This window comes from Labrus mixtus, chromosome 18 (genome assembly GCF_963584025.1).
Source record: "Labrus mixtus chromosome 18, fLabMix1.1, whole genome shotgun sequence".
Lineage (NCBI taxonomy): Eukaryota > Metazoa > Chordata > Actinopteri > Labriformes > Labridae > Labrus > Labrus mixtus.
In genome coordinates this window covers 10,939,901-10,959,129 of record NC_083629.1, presented here as the reverse complement: position 1 = coordinate 10,959,129, position 19,229 = coordinate 10,939,901, and the positions used below count along the sequence as shown (strand labels likewise).

Genomic DNA, 19,229 nt, shown 5'->3' with positions numbered 1-19,229 from the left:
AATGACCGAGGATGGACCTCATTTCCCACACTGCTGAGCAGGGAAATGAAATGAAAGCATTCAAGTGAGAGACAAGAACACATAGAGACACAATACCCTGATCTGCTAATAATACCAGTATACAAAATAAGAATAGTAACCAACCTCCATTTAAGTGATCTATTAAAGTCATGTAGAAAATAGTTTTACCTCTTTGTTAAGACTCCACCTCTCTATAAGAAGAATTGCAGCATGAATTGATTATGAGCAATATGAGACACTCAAGAGCTTTGACAAAACATAAAATATGGTGCATCAGCCACATGTCACAAACATTAAATCACACGCTCGGCTGCTGCTGGAGCTGCAGAGAAAGGGTTAAAAGGGGGAGGATGCAAAATGGCTTGAAGTCAGCAGTGTGTGTGTGTGTGTGTGTGTGTGTGAGAGGAACATGCAGAAAAGGACAAGAAGAGAAGAAGAAGAAGGACTATAACATGAATGATGCTGGAGATAAGAGGATGCTAAATCTACCAGAATCTCTCTCATTGTGAGACATCTCACTCCTCTGCTTTCCCTGCATTCATCAGAATGGCTCTGCTGCTGCATTCAGTCTGATCTCATCTCCTGAGTGTACCAGGGCTGAATTTTAAATAGTGAATGTGCAAGAGAGAGTGAGTAAGGAGTTTTTCTGGGGACTCCAGCCAAAGAGAAGGAAACTAGAAAAGAGAGCAATCCAGGGGGAGGGACACTAGGACTCAGTGTGGACCTGTGGGAAACAAGAGAGGAGTGAGCCGAAGAGTATATGATGAGTCTTAACAACGGTCAAACTCTGACCGTCAGTGGACAGGACAACCGAACCCACTTGGAGGATAGTGTGGCTTTAAAACCCTCCACCCCCACCAGGAAACCTAAACCAGTGAGTATCCATACAGCCTTCCTTATGCAGCATCAGTTGCAAGTTTCTATAAGCTGAATTGTGTTGCTGTTACTTGCTAGCTCACTGGAGGCTTGTTAGTTTTACTGTGGCTAAGACTGATGTGACATGATTAAATAAGAGACTGCTAAACTTGATCAAAGTCTAGAGCTGGTCAAAAACAACAGGAGGGTTGATACCATGCGTATTGGCAAGTGCTGCATTTGAAGCCTCAATGAAATTGAAGTTAAACCGAGTTGAGGTCAGCTGAAACAGGATACAGAGGCTCTCTGAGGTTTCATTGTGTCAGATAGAGCTTGAGCAAAGCGCTTACAGGGCTCTTGTTTCTGATCAGATGCAGGGGTGGTCTGTAAATCAGCTCGTGTTGATTTCCTTACTCGGAAAGTGTGCAGCAAAATACAAAAACTTTACCACAAGTTTAGCACTGGAAACTTGCAAGATGCACAGAGATGTCTCAGTCATAGGTTTTTGATGAATACAATTGTTTGTTTCATAAAGTTTATTTAGGGAAGACTTTTTTTTTAACCCAGCACATCTTTGTTTTCCAGGTGTCAGGCTGACATAGCTTACATTTTTACAGCTTTATTTGTGTGCAATCTTGAAAAGTACAGTGTTTGGAGTATCTATTTTAAGTAGCCTACCATTCAACATAGTAGAAATAATTGGAATTTCTAAAGATTAACAAAATGATCAGTCAAAACATAGTTCTTTTCATACACTGTGGCTTGTCTTCTGTGCTGTTGCCCCTTAACATGGTCTGGTATGTGTGTTTGCACTATCAGAGTCCTGCAGAGGAAAGTATTTCATATCACTGTCACTTCTGTTCTGTCATCCAGTTCACACTCCGTTGTATACCAGGCAGAGGCAATAAAGCCTTTGAATCATTTATTTTTTACTTGGAACTGTCGGATCAGCGCGTTTCTCCAAAAAAATGTCATTACTTTTTATTTAAACAAAAAACAAAAAACATCAGCTCCCACAATTCCAATAATATGACAGTGTGTGTGTGTGTAATCTAAGAATGTTTTAACTCTGTCCTGCAGCCAAAGCCAGAAAATGCCATCACCATCGCTGTGTCTGCACGGGTACTCTTCAACATGGACAAGGAGCAACAGATCTACGAGCAACAAGGCATGGAAGAGTACATCAAGTATCAGGTGGAGCATGAAACGCAGCCTTTCAGCCCAGGACCTGCCTTCTCCTTTGTCAAGGTCAGAGTCAGAGTCAGGGAAGAGGTAGAGAAACAAGCACACCCACTACATCAACCTCACTGCAGAGAAATGTCTTGTGTTATATGTTGGGTCGTGTCTCTGGAGGCGGTGAATGAGTAATAAGGTTTAAACACCTCCGCACTCAAACACACACACACACAAACAAACGCATGCTTCCAGCCACACTGCAGTGATTTTGTTTAGTTTCTTCGTTTTTAACATAAAACCATTGTTTGTCGTGTTGCCAGGCTCTGGAGGCTGTGAACACTCAGCTGAGGGAGCTTTACCCTGAAAGCGAGGAGCTTTTTGATGTTGTGCTCATGACCAACAACCACGCATACGTCGGCCTAAGACTCATCAATACCATCAATCATCACCGTGAGTAACTGAAACACACTAAAGACAACGGCTTGTTTGTGTAACACACTTTGTCTGGTGTAGCCTTGAGCCCAAGCTGCTAAATCTTCTTAAAATAAGAGCATCAGCAAATTTCATCAATAACAAAAACTATAAGGTGAAAAACTGTTAAACATCTCAAGTCAGATACTGTAAATCATTTGAAACAAATGTTGGCTCATGAAAAGTGGACATTTCAAAAGATTTGTAGTTTCTAAATGTCTTTAAAGAAATTAAGTAGTAGTAGTTCTACAATTTGGAAAAAGGTGCTTGTATTCTAACCTGCTAAGAGCACGATTAGAAAACCCATGCAACTCATGATGTTTGCTTCATCATTGTTTATCGTGTCAATAAGTGAGCTTCATGGGCTCATTGGCAAACTTTGTTGCACTTGAATATAGCATGGCTAGATGTTTGACCTTTATTTCAGACTTTGTGCTAGGCTAAGCTATTGAGCTGCTTGCATCATCTGCAGCATTGAACACTCTTGGCAATCAAGTCAATGGCTTCATTTTCAGATGGTTTGACTGATTTAAAAAAAAAAAAGTTCTGAAAAAGTATTTTTCATACTTCAGAGTCTGGAATTATGAAAATGCGAATAGATATCCATTAATGATGTTTTTAAATGATACATCTTGAATAGGGAGTCGCTGCAAGTCTGCAACCAACCACCTTCATCAGATCAGAATAAATAAACAGAGAAATAAATGAATAAATAACAAATATCATCTATCCATAATAAATTGTGAATCCAACTTAAAGCCCAAAGTCTTAAACATGATCAATAACAGAAACATGATAGATCAAAAAAAGTAAAAAAAAATTACCTTCTTTAGTCAATATTTGGTCGCCACAAGCACTTCCAAAAAGAGCAGTCAATAAATAAACAGTTATGGCAGGTCATAGTAGAGGAAACGTTACAGAATTACATAAAAAGTGTCTAAATAGTATGTTTATTTCAAAATAAAACTAGAAAATCGCCATCTAGATGGAAAAAAAACACAAGTTGGGGACTTGATAAACTAAAAACATTATTCAGGCCAAAAGCTGGCAAATAACCACAGACTGTAAATGCTCAAATGGAGGTGTGAACTATGGCACTGATGGGGCATTCATTTAACATGTTGCTTGGATTTAGCCTATATTCTTATGTTGTACATATGTTAGGCTTGTTCTTTCAGCTGCAGCCCCTGCTCTTTCAAAACATCTTTTTAGAGCATTTATAAAATATTAAAGCATCGTTGAAAGTGGTACCACCAAACGTTATTGGTCCAACAGCAAAGAGGAAATACAAAACAAGAAAGCAGCAAAGCATAACAAGGGTGCTGGTAACTAACCAATGGAAAGGTTCAGCATAGAATGAGAGAAGCTGGTGGATGAATGGACACAGGTGAGCATGTGGGGTTTACCTCATGCCAGATTGTAACTGGTAACAGGTGTGTGACGGGGGAGAAAGTACAAGGGCATCTAGTGGAAAGGTGGATAATAGCAAGAGACTCTATATAGGAAGTAAACAGAATTATTTTGTAGGTGAGTTCCATTTGATCTCAGAAGTCAGAAATTCCGAGTTGCCGGAGTTGCCTAATACTTCATCAGGAATGCCCCTGAAGTTGGAATTCTGACTTGGGAACTCATGCACTGCTACATGCACCAACAGTTTGGGTTTGTTGGCACAGTTCACTTAGTCTAATTTATTGAACATTTAATTGTTGATGTAGCACAGGCTTTAAAGAATTTGGGTTTTCTCCTGAAAAAAATAGCAAGACCTACTTCACTTCCCTAGAATGAGACACTCACTCACTCACTGTGGGTGGTCTTGAATCAAGCAATGTGCCGTCACTGTGTGGATTGTAGCTGCTCTGGTCCTCACAGCTGGTCCTCTCCATTCCCGCACTGTGAGACCTTGTGACCCAGTGTCCGTCCCAGGAAAGTGCCAAAGGTCACACAGACAAGAAAATAAGTACATGTACATACAGTCCACTTAAATGTCACAAAATACTTCTTGTGTTTAATAATAGGAAGAATTACAAAGAAAAATGTAATTGTCTAGAAGCTATTTAATATTAGTATTGACAAGGGGGGAGGAGGGAGGGCATGCGGGAGAAGTTTATCTTTATCATGTCAAGGACACACAATGACACAGAATCTATTTTTAAAAGACAACAACAAAACATCTAGAATTGAACTATTTGTTTGAAAACAGTATCCGAAAAGACGCTGTTAAATAGAGTCCAAATATTACAAGAAGGGCCCAAGGATTGAATCCATTAATTCAGAAAATGTTGGTTTTTAGAATACAGTCCCTCCATTTGAATAACCAAAAAAAAGTTTGGGAAGCAGGTTGGGGTTGGTGTCTTTGAGAATATGTTTTTTTCTTTCTGCTGCCAGGCCCAATAAAGCTGCTTTAATGTTTTTAGGGAAGACTAAAGGTACTTCTGAACACACAGAAAGCACCAAATCATGTCCAGAACCTGGTCTAATGTTTTAATGTTTGTTTCTGAATGTCGGGGGCAGATGAAGACTCGTGAAGGAAGAGATTTTACAATTTTAGGCCAAGCTTTTTACAATCTGGAAAAATAAAAATAAGTTCTAGGAGAATGTTTAATTTACAAGTGGACTCAAACTGAATGCAGAAGTTGCAAAAAATGAGAACAAAGACAATCATACTTGAAAACGAATTTTCAAATAGAGATCAATTAAATACTTCAGCGACTTGTGTTATCTTGGTATGATAAAAATCAGGGTCTTTTTTTTTTAATCATAAAAGGGACTCACAGTTGTAAATAATGGGATCAACACACCACATATGACCCCAGGGAAAAAGGGGTGGGAGTTGGGGATCTGCATTTTTTCTCCTTGCAGGAGGTTTGGCAGTCTAACACCAAGCACCCACTGATGTAGGAAAAATCTGCACTGACTGAGCCAAGATCTCAGGCTATTTTCTTTCATGACACTCTGGGTTTTTTCGCTTCCTTTTTCTTGATATATCTCCTATACAGCCACAATCCACTAAGAGGCAGTATTGGCACATTTCAATTTCATGATACTCTAAACTTTTTAATTCTCCTCTTTGCAGAGTTGTTCATCGAACGTTTCTGCATGACAGGCGGAAACAGTCCAATAGGATATTTAAAGGCCTACCACACTAACCTTTACCTGTCTGCTGATCCAATCAAGGTTCGAGAAGCTCTGGAGGAAGGTACATGGTGCTAAGAGGATGTTGCACTAGTCTAAAAATGCTACTGTTACGTATAATGAACATATAAAAACTTGATTTGTAATGATACATACAGGTATTGCAGCAGCCACCATGTTCACCCAGGAGAAGATCACAGAAGTGTCAGAGACTCAGCTGCGTGTTGCCTTCGATGGAGATGCCGTCCTCTTCTCTGATGAGTCGGAGCGAATTTACAAAGCCCATGGACTGGACAAGTTCTTCGAGCACGAGAAGGCGCACGAGAACAAGCCTCTTGACCATGTACAGTGTACACACAGTGACATCATGACTTCAGTGCATTTAGGATCCATTCAAAACCCAAGTTGGAGTTCTGGTGTGCTACAACTTAGTTTTGATTTTTTGACCATCATTTAGCATTAAATATGACAAAATTGTAGCCCAAAGGTCACTTTTAAATGGGGCACACATGTTGATATTTACTTCAAAAAGTGACCAAGAAATACTGACCAGACAACTTCAACTTGGGACGACAGTAGCTCAGTCTGTGGAGACTTGGGTTGGAAACGGGAGGGTAGCCATTCAAGTCCTGGTGCGGACAAAAATATGGAAGTGGTCTGGTTGCTGGAGAGGCGCCAGGTCACTTCCTGAGTAGGTTACTGCCACTAAAACCCCCAACAGCTCTGGCTCCCTCCCTGCGTAGCAATGTGTAGCAGCCCCACTGTGACATCTCTCCACCAATGCATGTCCACAGGTCCTGTTTGTGCATGTGTGTTTCTCAATAACAGAGTGTAAACCAGAATTTCCCTCAGGGATTAATACAGTATGTAAAACTAAAGACAAAAATTAAAAATCAAAACAGGAAATAAGCATACCCAAAATGCCAAAAACATCCCATTATTGAGCAGGAAAACTTTGCACATCAAGTACAGGAGGTCAAAGATAGACAAAGCAGTCAACTGAAATGGATACATCCTTTGTAATGTTTGCCTTTGCTTGTTTTTTCTTCCAAGTACATCTAGCAAACGTGCAGGTTTCTTCAGTCTGCTTAGTTCTTACATATTTGACTTCTTTTTGTTTTCGCATGTCCAGACCTCAGAAATCTTACCAAAACAATTGATTGCCATTGTGTCTGAAGGTTAGACCTAAGCCATTAGGGTCAGCAGAAGTTATGATATGATGATGCATCACAACATTTGATTAACTCTCGAGTAATACAAAAAACCCTTAAAAAAGGTAAAGTACGGGATAAATATATTTATTAGTTTTACACATTATCCCGCTGTCTTCTTCTTCTTTTATCCCTCTGTCAAACTATTCTTTGGCCAAATAACTTTTGTCCCTCACTCATGCCCGTAGTTCCACGGTAAAGAGACATAGCGTAGTGACGAGGTGAGTCAAATTGGCAGGGAGATATGCTAGGAGCGCCATAGTTTCTAAAAATGAAGATATCTACATTTGGCACTATTTTGCACCAGTCTGATTCGATCATCTTATCATTCCTCAAGGCGACGGTATCTATATTTTCCTCCACTCCTACTAGCTATAAAAAAGCAGCTGCAAACTCTGCATTTAAAGCACAGTTTGTCATGAACTTTGTTTGAGATTCATATATTTATGTAGATTTTATAACTAATGAACCTTATATAAATGAAGATTTGGAGATTGTGAGCTAATTTTCTTGCTCTACTTTCTGCAGGGACCACTGAAAGGATTCTTGGAGGCTTTGGGAAAGCTGCAAAAAAAGTTTTATGGCAAAGGCCAGCGCATGGACTGCCCTATCCGGACCTACTTGGTGACAGCTCGCAGCGCAGCCAGTTCTGGTACCAGAGCCCTAAAAACTCTGCGCTCTTGGGGTCTGGAAATTGACGAGGCTCTGTTTCTGGCAGGGGCACCCAAAGGCCCCATGCTTGAGAAGATCAGGCCGCACATTTTTTTTGATGACCAGATGTTTCATGTGGAGGGTGCTGCAGAAATGGGGACAGTAGCATGCCACGTGCCCTATGGGATAGCTCAGAGAATCACCAAGACAGGAATTAAAGACAGAGAGACGTCTTCAGAAACCAAATAGACTGGATGTATCTGTGCAGAAGTACAGGAGCCCAAAGGGACATTTCATTCTGGCTTTTAGCAGCAGAGGATATAAGAAGAGTATTTCAAACCATAAAAGTGTCCTGACATGGGTTGAAAAGTAAGAAAACCCCAAGTGATGCAATACGTTTAGGCCTATATGATATTATAGCCATGTGATGTCACTTTAACCATATATTAATTATTTCTGCCGATTAATCATATTTGAGTTCAGAGGGGTGTTTTATACATGTTTTGTTTCTTTATCAGTTCATAAAGCTCAAAACATCCAATTCTAAACCATTTTAAAACACCTACTAAGTTCTAACCATGACTTCACTTATACTTTAGAAAACGTTTACTAAAGCTTTCTTCTGGACTTCTTCTTCTTTTATTGGAATTAGGTAGAACATGTTTGTGTTGCCAGTTTGAAAAATGTCATATTCTAATTGGACCATTTTGCCATATTCCCTGGAAAAATACAATATGATATCAATTGAAATGGGCAAGTTACCGAGGAAATCAGTAGTCAAAGTCTGGAAGTCTGGTTTAGCGTATGAGAAGTCACACAGATCAACTGAAGGCATCACTTTTCATTCAGATTCATATTACTGCTTATCTGTGACTATTTGAAAACTGGTGCCTTTTACTTGCTAGTTATGGACTACTTTGTCAGTCTTGCATGTTGTTGGCAAATTTATGTTGTAAATGTAGTTGTTGCACTGATGTATATGAATGTATTTTAAGATAGCTCAATTGGTAAAATCGTAATATAATTGAATTTATATTTATTTTAAAATGTATGATGTCACTATTATGCACTACAAATTATTTATATATTAATGTTTTTAGTGTGTTAAAAATTAATTTCTGCTTCTTGTTGCTGAAGTGCCAAAAGTTAGCTGTCTCCCTTGTCGTTGCCTGTGTGTTTATTTTGAAATGAGTTGGCTCATTATTGTTGCTTTCCTGTTGTTGATTGTGTGTGAGTGTGAGGCAAGTTTGAATTACACACTTGCTCACATTTGGAATCTGGCTAGTTCTGGGCAAAAAGAGCACCGTGGACTGTTATGCAATCAAATTTTTCTGTTTCCAGACTGAAGTAAAGATGGCTGCTTTAAAACAAGACTCTTTCCCTTTTTCCTCTACCAAATTTGTTTTAATTTCTTTGCCAAATTTAAAAGAGGTTTATCTTTTTTAACAGTCAAGAATTTTAATGAATAGCAGGAGCAAATAATTTGTGCAAGGTACTAAGATACCAGAGCGACTGGCCAAGTCTTTCTCAAATGAAAATTTAAAAAAGCCAGGCCATAATTGTCTGGTCGAGGTAAAAGTCAAGGTAAATTCCTCCCCCTGATGGGAAGACATTTACCTTGATTGGCAAACACCAAGTCAAACTTAAGAGTCAAGTTTGACTTGGTGTCAAACTTCAGGCACATGTTGAAGTGTCCTTGGGTAACATCTTAAGTATGTTTTAACTCTGTTTGAGAGAAAGTTGTTAATGGCAAAACATAACAAATTACAGTAAATCAAAAAAACAGTATGCTCAAAGTTATGGGCCGTTGGTCATCATCGGCCCTTAAACGCTATGTCCACCCTGAGTCTCAAGCTATTTTAGATGCTCAAAAAGCTGAGTGCGCTTTAATCTGCTAGCTTTAAATAACTGTTTCAGTATATGATTGGTTCCATTAACTCTTTAGGCTTTCCCGAGTGTAGTTAGCAAACACTCATGCTTATTTCTTTCACTTAAACTTGTACTTTATCTCCTCCTGCTGGCTCTTCCATAGTCCTTGGAAGGCCAGGGAGATTTGCCTGACATGGTTGTTTTGGGGGTTTGCTGCTTATCTCCCTGCCTTATAGCTTTCCTTGTATGCACATGAAGGGCAGTAATGTGTGCTGTTCCTGCCTAATGCTTTCCAAGTAAGCGCGTGGAAAGGCAGGGAGATCCCTCACAGAGCCATACCGCCAAATCTAAATAATTGAATCAAAGTTTTGACAAAGTGGTCCTGACTGAACTTTAGTTCCCTGAGTGTCCACTAGAGGCTGGCTCCAAAACATAAAACAAATCCCCATTAGGCTGCATGTCAAAATGCCCCTTTTTACTGCAGAGCTACAGAAAACAGTTTTGGTCTCAAGCACACATTAACATAGAAATCCTAAAATGTATTTGTGAATTGTTCTGTGTGCATGTGTTGTTATTGTGACTGATCTAGCTCTATACCTGTTGTTCATCTGCTGCTGACTTTCCATACAGATCAGGGAGTCTGCTACATTATGCCATGCTCTCTTTAGTCTGATAAATATACAGCTGTGGTCAGCATCTCACAAATATATACATATATATATATATCACAAGTAAAAGACAGATTAAATAACTAAATAACATACAGTTCACAAAGGAAAGTACAAATGAAAGACAGTAATATACAGAATATAAAGTAAAATAAACCAATAAAGACGCATTTAAATAGTGAAATCATTATTTAAATAGAGGGAGAAAGGTTTTATAATAATGCAGACATTTGTTACATTTTTTGTTGTTAATTAAAAGTAGTGATTTCAGTCGGGACTTTAACTCTAGATTAAAAATGTACTCAATTAATCCATGCTGGTTTGTTTTGATTTGGAGGCGCACGTGAAGTGATGATTTACGTTTAATTTCGCACAGCATTGTGGGTGGTAATATACAATTCATTTCCTGAAAGGATGCATCCGATCCATACTGCATGAAACCCGGGAAGTTAGTATCCATGCTGAAATGTTCAGTATACTGAGGTGGAGACAAAAAATGCGTACTGAATGACCACAAGAGTTCAGTATACTGAAACTCCATACTGAGAAGTACGTACTGCATACTGAACTGTGGCTATTCGGAAAGGGCACCTGTTACTGGTTTAGCTGTGTCGGCTAGTAGGGAGAGCTGAGTTGAGCTTTCGAAGTAAATAGAGACTGACAGAGATTTGGTTTGACAGTGGTGCATTCAGTACTAAAGAATCTTTAACATTAAACCATGATACTCTGAGAAAATGAAAACAGTTGATGTAAGCGCTGTAACATGCAAATTGGTGGGAGTTGATGAAGTATCATGGAGTGTAGTAGCCATAGTCAAAAAAGTGAAACAACCGGGGAGGAACGTATTTGGGATTTGTGGTGCATAGTGAAAACCAGTGGCTTTCTATAATACAGCGAGGGTTCAATTCCTGGCTTTGCTGAAAGTTATAGCTCATCATTTAAACATTTCAAAGGAGAATCACATTTTACATCTAGCCTACTGAACACTCACTATTCAACATCTTCTAAGCTATGGGCTATTTAGACTTGTTTTAGAAGAGAAGGATATGATTCATAGCACAAAATGTCAGGCTAAGTATAAAGCTATAGGCTACTACAATCAGACGTACCAAATAAGAAACATTGTCTTCAACATGAGTTCATTTTTATTTTATAGTTTATTGTGTCAGCTTGAAACCACACAACCATTTAGTGCAGTCGAACAGGAATGTGCATGGCGGATCAAATCCCAAACAATCCATGAACCAATAAATAATAGACTGTAGTAAATAACGCGTCTCGGTTGCACTTCATTTTATTGACCACTAGATGGTCTACTCGAGCACTGTGTCACTGAAAGCCTCGAGTAATGAACCATTTTTTGAATTAAGTGTCGAAGCTTCAACAAAACCATCAGCCATCACTACCGACATGACGAGCAGCAGAGTAAGAAGAAGAGTATTTACCGACGGCTTTGGCGTTTGTCACGGATCTTACAAATGCAGCTTGCAGAGGGAGCAGCAAAAGTAGGCAGGCTAGAGCAGTTTAAATAAGGCTTCATATGTACTATTTGGACAATAGGGCGCTTCGAAGCAAATCAGCTGGCCATCAGCTGATGCTGCTGCGTGAGATCAGCTGTTACTGAAACTCTGGCGTGATAACAGAGCGTGACTCAGTGGCCTGCCTGAACTAACACTAAGCTCTGTAAAAGATTGCACTGGAGGCTTCATGCACTTTTAGCCGGAGCTGTATTTATTACACATCCACGGTAGCCAGCCAACATCACGATACAAGTGCATCATCTGTATACTCTCGCGAGAACCCTTACGTACGCTGCTGACGGCGTAACCGTATAACATGTAATAGTGCGCAAGCCATTTTCAACATTATATGACATCTCCCCCTTTTTTTTGTGTTATTATCTTAATAACAACAGAAAACTCTGTAACAGAAAGTGGCCATCTTGACAGCACTTATATTATTATAGATCTCTTAACTCAAAACAGTTCAAAACATACTGTTCTCTTTAAAACTCAGAAAATTATGTTTTGTTACTCTTACCTTTTCACAAACTCAAATCACTGTCAACGTTAATGTCTCCCATTATAAATTATCAACAAATAAACATCAGCAACATCAGTGACAATACACTTTTCTTCAAACTTTCTTTCCCCCCCCTTTTTTTAACAACCCCCCAAAGGCCATGAGTCTGTTGTGTGACTATAGGTCAAGCCTATTGATTGGTTTGCACACACGTCCAGATCTAGTCACAGCCTGACAAGGCACAGAGGCCGGAGGGGTAGCCTCACTCTGACAAACAGGAACAGTGTCTGATGTGTCGGGCCTGTCAGAGCGAACACCTGTCCCTGACGCTTCACAGGGCGCTGCTGGGGTGGGCTGTGGAACCGTCCCAGGCTGAAGGTGACGACGGTTCCGCCTCAGCTCTGCTCCATAGTGCGTCCTGATAACAAAGGATCTCGGGGTAGTGCTCTCACTTGAGACCACTGCAGGCAAAGACCACGACTTCTCATGGTCCAAATTGGAGAGTACAACATCTCCTGGTTGCAGGGCAGATAAGGGTCTGGCTCCATGGCGGCGGTTGTAGTAGTAGTAGGCCTGTTTAGCCTTTCCCTTGCTGTCCTTTTCTTTCACAGCTGTCAATCTGGGCCATTTTGGAGTGAGATTTTTCCTCCAAAGTAGGGAGTGTTGTTCTAATTCTCCTCCCCATCAATAACTCTGCCGGGCTGAATCCTGTGGTGGAACAGGGAGTGGACCTGTAGCTCATTAAAGCCATCACAGGATCATCCTGCTTGAGGATTTTCTTTGCATCTTGAACAGCTCTCTCAGCTTGACCGTTGCCTTGTGGGTGGTGAGGGCTAGATGTGCGGTGTTTGAAGTCAAGCTGTTTAGCGAACTCTTTGAATTCCGCACTGGAAAACTGCGGACCATTATCGCTCACCACTTCTTCTGGAATGCCAAACCTTGCAAAGACAGTTTTCAGCTTTTGGATAACTTGCCCGGTCGTGGTTGATGGCAGGTGCAGTATTTCAATGAATCTGGAGTAGTAATCAGAGATCACTAGGTAGTGTTGGTGTTCGTGCTCACAAAGGTCCATTGCAACTCTTTTCCAGGGCCGTTCTGGAAGCAGTGTAGAGATGAGAGGTTCTTTGTGTTGTGTTCTTCTCAGCTTACAGCACAACTGGCATGATGTAACAAGCTTGTCCAGGCCACCATACTGATGAACTTGCTTTCTCTCTGCATTTGATCATGCTTTGGTGTCCTTCATGGATTTTCAGAAGGATCTCCCCTCTCATTGACCTTGGCACAACAATCCTGTTTCCTCTTAAGACGAGTCCATTGTACTCTGACAGTTTTGATTTCACTGGGACATAAGCTCTAGCATTTATGGGAACTTTGCTTATGTGTTCAGGCCATCCTCTCTTTATGAGTTCAGTCAGCAGTTCAGAGTCTGCTGCTGTGGCCTTCCTTATTTCCTCCATCTTGCTTTCAGAGGCTGGAATCCCTTCGACCAGGCGGGCAACGTAACATGCCACGTCACTGTGCCTGTCAGTGTCTGCACACGTGTTGGCCAGTGGGCTGCGTGACAGGGCATCTGCAACTATGAGTGTTTTCCCTGGAGCATACTCCGCCACTGGGTTGAATCTCATGAGCCTCATGAGAAGACGTTGACATCGCAGTGGGACGTTGTCCAGGCTGCGACTGTTGATGAGAGGCACAAGTGGCTTGTGGTCAGTTACAAGCTTGAACTGCTCCAGTCCATTAAAGTACCTGTCAAACTTCTCGCAAGCCCACACACCAGCCAGAGCTTCCTTTTCAATCTGGGCGTGGCGGGTCTCTGCCTCAATCAGGCGCCTGGAACAGTACGCCACAGGTTTCCACTGCTCTCCGTGTAGCTGAAGTAGCACCCCCCTCCAGTCCATAGCTGCTTGCGTCGGCTGACACTGCAGTAGGTTTGTTCACATTGTAGTAAGCAAGTACTGGTGCAGTAGTCAACAGCTCTTTAATGTGGTCAAAGGCTGCTTGCTGTGCGTGACTCCAGGTCCATGCATTCTTGTTTTTAAGAAGTTCATACAGCGGTTGTCCCACAGTTGAGAGGTTGGGGATGTATCTTCCCAGATAGTTCACCATCCCTAGTACCCTCTTCAACTCCTACACGTCTGCTGGTGGGGACAGCTGTTGAATAGCCTCCACCTTGTCTGGGTCGGGCTGGATACCAGACCTGTCGATGAGGTGTCCAAGGAACCGCAGCTGACACTGCTTGATGGAGCACTTTTCTTTGTTGAGCTTAAGCCCAGCTGACTCAATGCGCTGCATTACCTTCTCCAGGCGGCTGTCATGCTCCCCCTCTGTGGCTCCATATACAAGAATGTCGTCCATGAAGACTGCGACACCCTCCAGCCCCTGCAGAGTCTCCATCATCTTCCTCTGGAAGATTTCAGGTGCGCTTGTTATTCCAAACGGCAGTCGCTTGAAGTGGAAGCGGCCGAAAGGTGTTATAAAAGTAGTAAGCTTACAGCTGTCAGTGTGGAGAGGTATTTGGAAGAAGCCGCTGGCGGCATCTAGTGAAGAGAACACAGTGGCTCCGCTCAGCTTTGCTGTTATCTCGTCTGTAGTAGGCAGGATGTACTGTTCTCTTTTAACAGCCTGGTTCAGCCTCTTGAGATCAACACAGATGCTGGCTTTACCTGTACTCTTCTTCAGGACTGGCACCATGGGCGCACACCATTCTGTTGGCTGTGTCACTCTCTCAATGATGTCATTTCTCTCCATCCTCTGTAGCTCCTCCTTTACCTTTTGCAGCATGGGGATGGGTACGCGTCGTGCTGCGTGTACAGCATAAGGTTGAGCGTTGTCTTTAAGCTGTATTCTTACAGGTTCGGTCTTTAAAGTCCCATGCTCCTCATATGCCTGTACATGTCCTTGGCTTGTCACGGACCCATCAACTCTCCTCACTAGTTTCATTTCCACAGAGAGTGGCCTGCTGAGGAGGTTGTTCACTGTGCGACCACGTATAACATGTGCTTGTAGTGGGTAAGTCTTGTCTTTGTGTATTACAGTGCTCTGGATCTGTCCTATGCACGCTAACTCTCCACCTGGGCTATCCTGTGGAATATCTGCAGGCTCCAGAGGACTTTTGGGAACGAGTGAGTTGTAGGTCTGTTCACAGATAACGCTTACATCGGCTCCTCAGCTTGAGGCTCTCTCCCAGGATGCAAGTTATCTGTGGAAGTGTTCGTTCCTTATTCAGAGACGAAATGTCTGAGAACTCAATCGTAATTCACAGTCTAATAATGTAAACACAAGAGTCATAGGAAATGTCCTGGTTCCTGGTCAGTGTTAAACCTACAGGATGTTGTTAAGTTGTTAGCAATTGTTTGATCCAGGGGTTAACTGAGAGGGGGGACTTCTGTCAGTTTGTTCTGCATCTGGTTCCGTTACAGTTTCTACCAAAATATTATACCTACTATCTCTTTAAATTCATTCAAGTTTTTCACCTGTTTAAAAAAAGTAGGCCTGTACAAAAATAAAATGAAGACAAATGAAATTAAATCATAGTATACATGGATTTAAAGGGGCTCTTTAGTTTAAAAAAATAGATGTTATTGCTCTGATTTGTAAATAAGTTTCAGTTTCTCAGAAATGAATCTGGTTGTTGTCCTCACAAGGAGGAAATGCATACACCTGTCGCCTCACCCTCACCCCAACAGGTTTTACATCTCATACATATAATAAGGTGGCTGGCTCACACTGTTATGCCTACAGAAGACAGTCGTCTCCAAAGCTGACATGGCAGGATTTTGTAAGTTATTTTTTCCTATTTTTATTCACGTAACTTTTTTCCATGAAATAAAATAAAGGTGTGCATTTAAATAAGATTGTTTTTTATTTTTGTTTCAATAACAGGTAATTACCTCTTTTTTAGTTTGCTTATACAAATCTGTGAGTACTTCTTTTTTTACTATTACGCTCCTTTAATCAGGTATACAGGCATGAATAATGTGTTTTTTGTGTGCGTGTTTCATGAACAGGTAATGACATGTTTGATGTACGTGAAGAAATATGTGAGTATTTATTTTTCTTTTGACAACTCTGTTCCAATACATCAGCAAATATATTTTTTACAGTTATTTTTATTGTTTTTTTCAATAATAATAATAATACACCTTACATGTTAGTCTGACTGACAGCAAGTACAGAGTTCCATCAAATATATATATACAGTATATATATATATATATATATATATATATATATATATATATATATATATATCCCCATACACATCACATTGACATTTTTTTTTTTACAGAGGAAGCAATTCAAAGTGATACTGCAAGATGAAACTCCCACATTTTTAAGATGTAACAACAGATTTTTTTCAACCTGACTCTCTGAAGATGAACAACATAAAAAATGATGAAAATCTTCCTTTAAGGGTTATACTCCCAGTCTGACAATACTTTGAAAGACCAGATTGGGCTTGTTTTGTGCTACAGATCTTCTTAAGTCTTCTTAAGTCTGGGGTGCAGCTGAATCCACCACTCTCAGTCTGTTTTCAGTCCAGCTTTGATCTGTATTCTGTATTGATTGAGGAAACTGCAGAAAAAGCTATCTCATACAGGTAGGATAAAGGAAGGAAGGAATGCTGCTCTCTTTATTACCTGTTGTACAGATGAAGTTGAGGGTGAGATATGACTCATCTGTTTTTCTCTGTATTAGTAGTTGTGACGTCTGGATTCATTGTCAGCCTGTGTTTACCTGCAGTCCTCTAAAAAAAATGTCCATGTTTGATGGCAGTACACAACATTGTGGCATTTTTTTATTTATCCTTGCTTCCACCCAGAGGCGCTGCTTGTTTACTGGCAATGCAGGCAACTGCTTGGGGCCCCAGGCCATTAGGGGGCCCCTGAGGGCTGACAAACTTTAAACCATAGCAGTGGCTCAGAATGTGCAAATTTAGCAATGACTGTAGGACACCTCTGTAAGAGAGCTCCATCTGACAAACCTCAGATCAGTGTGCTGCTTACACCGAACTTCCACCAGATATGTGTGCATTGCGTGTCCGCTCCGGTCCATTTCGGCTGTGTGCACCCTCGTCCGTCAACACCATAGACTGTGGGAACAGCTACAGTGCGCGCCCGATGGTCAACACCCACCGGCTGCGTTCTCCGTCCGCAGCACGGAGAGCACAGCCGTCAGCTGGAGTGCAGAGACAAAGGAATTCCCGCGATAATTAAACAAACTAACTTGTGACAGTGCGAGATAATACGATGTATGTGGTATAAAACTCTATATAAAGCTTGTAAGAGACACACATCTTCACATTCTGTCTCACTCTATTTGGTGGTGAAATCTCTTGGAGAAATAGCCTACCCAGAATGCACAACTTAGGCAAAGAGGATGTCCTCAGTTTTGTCTGTTTTTCCCCCATCAGAAAAAGAAACCCCCTCCCAGATGCCTTCTACATGCCTTTAAAATGGTATCAGCTTGACACTGGTGTTATCTGTTTGTGTTTGAGCCTTCAGGCAGTCTTTGGCCTTTTCTACATCTGAAATTCCCTCCTGAAAAACTATACTCAAACATTGACACTTATCTTCTAAAGATTCGAGGGAGTTATCTACAACATTTTAAAGAGCAACGACTCTGTCCCCAACCAGAAACATGCTTCACTGTAAAGTATTATAGCTTTGAGAGAGGTGGCTAAGAGTGAGTGGAGATATGAAAATATAATTTATTTTATATAAAAACGATAAGTCAGCAAATAAATGTTAGCAAATATTTTCAGCATGGGAAGCTCAGAGTGAAGAAACTGATTCTTAATTTTATTTTATGTTTCATTAATAGGTAAGTTTGTCGTCAAAGCCGCAGGTGAGAAAAATGGAAAACACCTTTTAGACATTTAACGTTAATTCTCTTGTTTGACTCTTTTCATTTAAGACAGTTTCTTCTGCTCTTGTCAGGAGGAGTTGTGACTGTGATCTTCACACCTGCTTTGCTGGCCATCCTTGGTTGGACCCAAGCTGGAGTAGTAGCAGGCTCCATTGCTGCCGCAATAATGTCATGGTTTGGAATCGTGTCATCAGGAAGTCTGGTTGCATTTTTGCAATCAATAGGTAGGCTGAATGTTTACAAAGAGTGAATGACTCTGAGTGAATGTATATCTCTGAAATGAACACTGATGCCTCTATATGACCTACAAAGGCAAACAAGACGTCACACTGTTTACTTCTAGCCTATCGTTATTTCTAATGTCTGTTAACACTTCTGGGTCTGTGTCAGACGAGGAGATTAGCATACTGCTAAAAAAAAGCCTTTGTGTACATTAATTACAGACAGAAATTCATAGTTAGGGATATTTTTTTACTTTTTAAAGGGCAAAAAGGAAACATCAGCACATGTACTGGATAAGATAAGCAAAGAGAAGTACTCATTTGTCCACACCAGGAGGGGCTCCAAGATTTACACAAACAGAAAGTTGAAGAAGAAAGCAGTAAAGAGAATGTCAAAGACTTCATACATAGGTGCATTAGAGTATGTGACACCTTAAGTTGCTTGGTTGAAGTACAGAGTAAAGACAAGGGTTGAGAATAACTTTTGGTCCCCTGCAGATATACATTGATCTCAATTAAAAATGTGCATTAGTTTACTTTAGTTTACTAGTTTATTTGAATCAGGACGTTAAAAGCTTTACTCATAGACAGGCCTGTGTAAAATGGAAAATGGTCTGATAACCCTGAATGCTATGTCATCTCCCTGCAGGTGTAACTGGTCTGACAACGACTCCAGATGGACCTGTAGGCAGCGTTGGAGGAGCAATGGGATGGATGCTATCAGCCATTTGTAACCAAACCCAAAATGATACCACTTCAACCTAAAGATAAACAGCATGGACACAGGCTGTGTGTACTCTTAAATAACACAATTATTCATGTAGGTGACTGTTTCTGTTTCTGTGATCAATCTAATCATCTTATTTAAATTAACGTTTCATGCATCTGCCATACACACTCTGCATAAAGCATCTTTCAGGTAAACATAAGAGGTTGCTGAACACAATGAGCTAAACATTGTATAAGAAATGCAGAAGATGCTGCCTGGTGTTGACTCAGGAAGTTCATTAACTCTGATAAATGATTTTGAATATTCTCATCTTAAACTGTCCTTTTATTAACCA

General features: G+C 40.7%; 1 protein-coding gene and 1 long non-coding RNA gene across 3 annotated transcripts; both read left to right on the top strand.

Annotated features, from left to right (window-relative positions):
- Positions 1 to 451: 451 nt before the first annotated feature.
- Positions 452 to 8,888, top strand: LOC132993033 (cytosolic 5'-nucleotidase 1A-like). The gene is made up of 6 exons (XM_061062673.1): positions 452 to 895; positions 1,957 to 2,124; positions 2,373 to 2,502; positions 5,597 to 5,719; positions 5,814 to 5,998; positions 7,395 to 8,888. Exons 1-6 carry the CDS (start codon positions 782 to 784, stop codon positions 7,764 to 7,766), a joined length of 1,092 nt encoding a protein of 363 aa, XP_060918656.1. The 5' UTR covers positions 452 to 781; the 3' UTR covers positions 7,767 to 8,888.
- Positions 8,889 to 15,808: 6,920 nt separating this feature from the next.
- On the top strand, positions 15,809 to 19,167 carry LOC132993034 (uncharacterized). 2 transcript variants are annotated; one of them, XR_009676417.1, is made up of 5 exons: positions 15,809 to 15,854; positions 15,959 to 15,994; positions 16,084 to 16,116; positions 18,016 to 18,168; positions 18,815 to 19,167. It is a non-coding gene; the product is annotated as an uncharacterized LOC132993034 (long non-coding RNA). The 2 variants fall into 2 exon arrangements; XR_009676416.1 differs by having other exon boundaries at positions 17,993 to 18,168.
- The last annotated feature ends 62 nt before the right edge of the window (positions 19,168 to 19,229 follow it).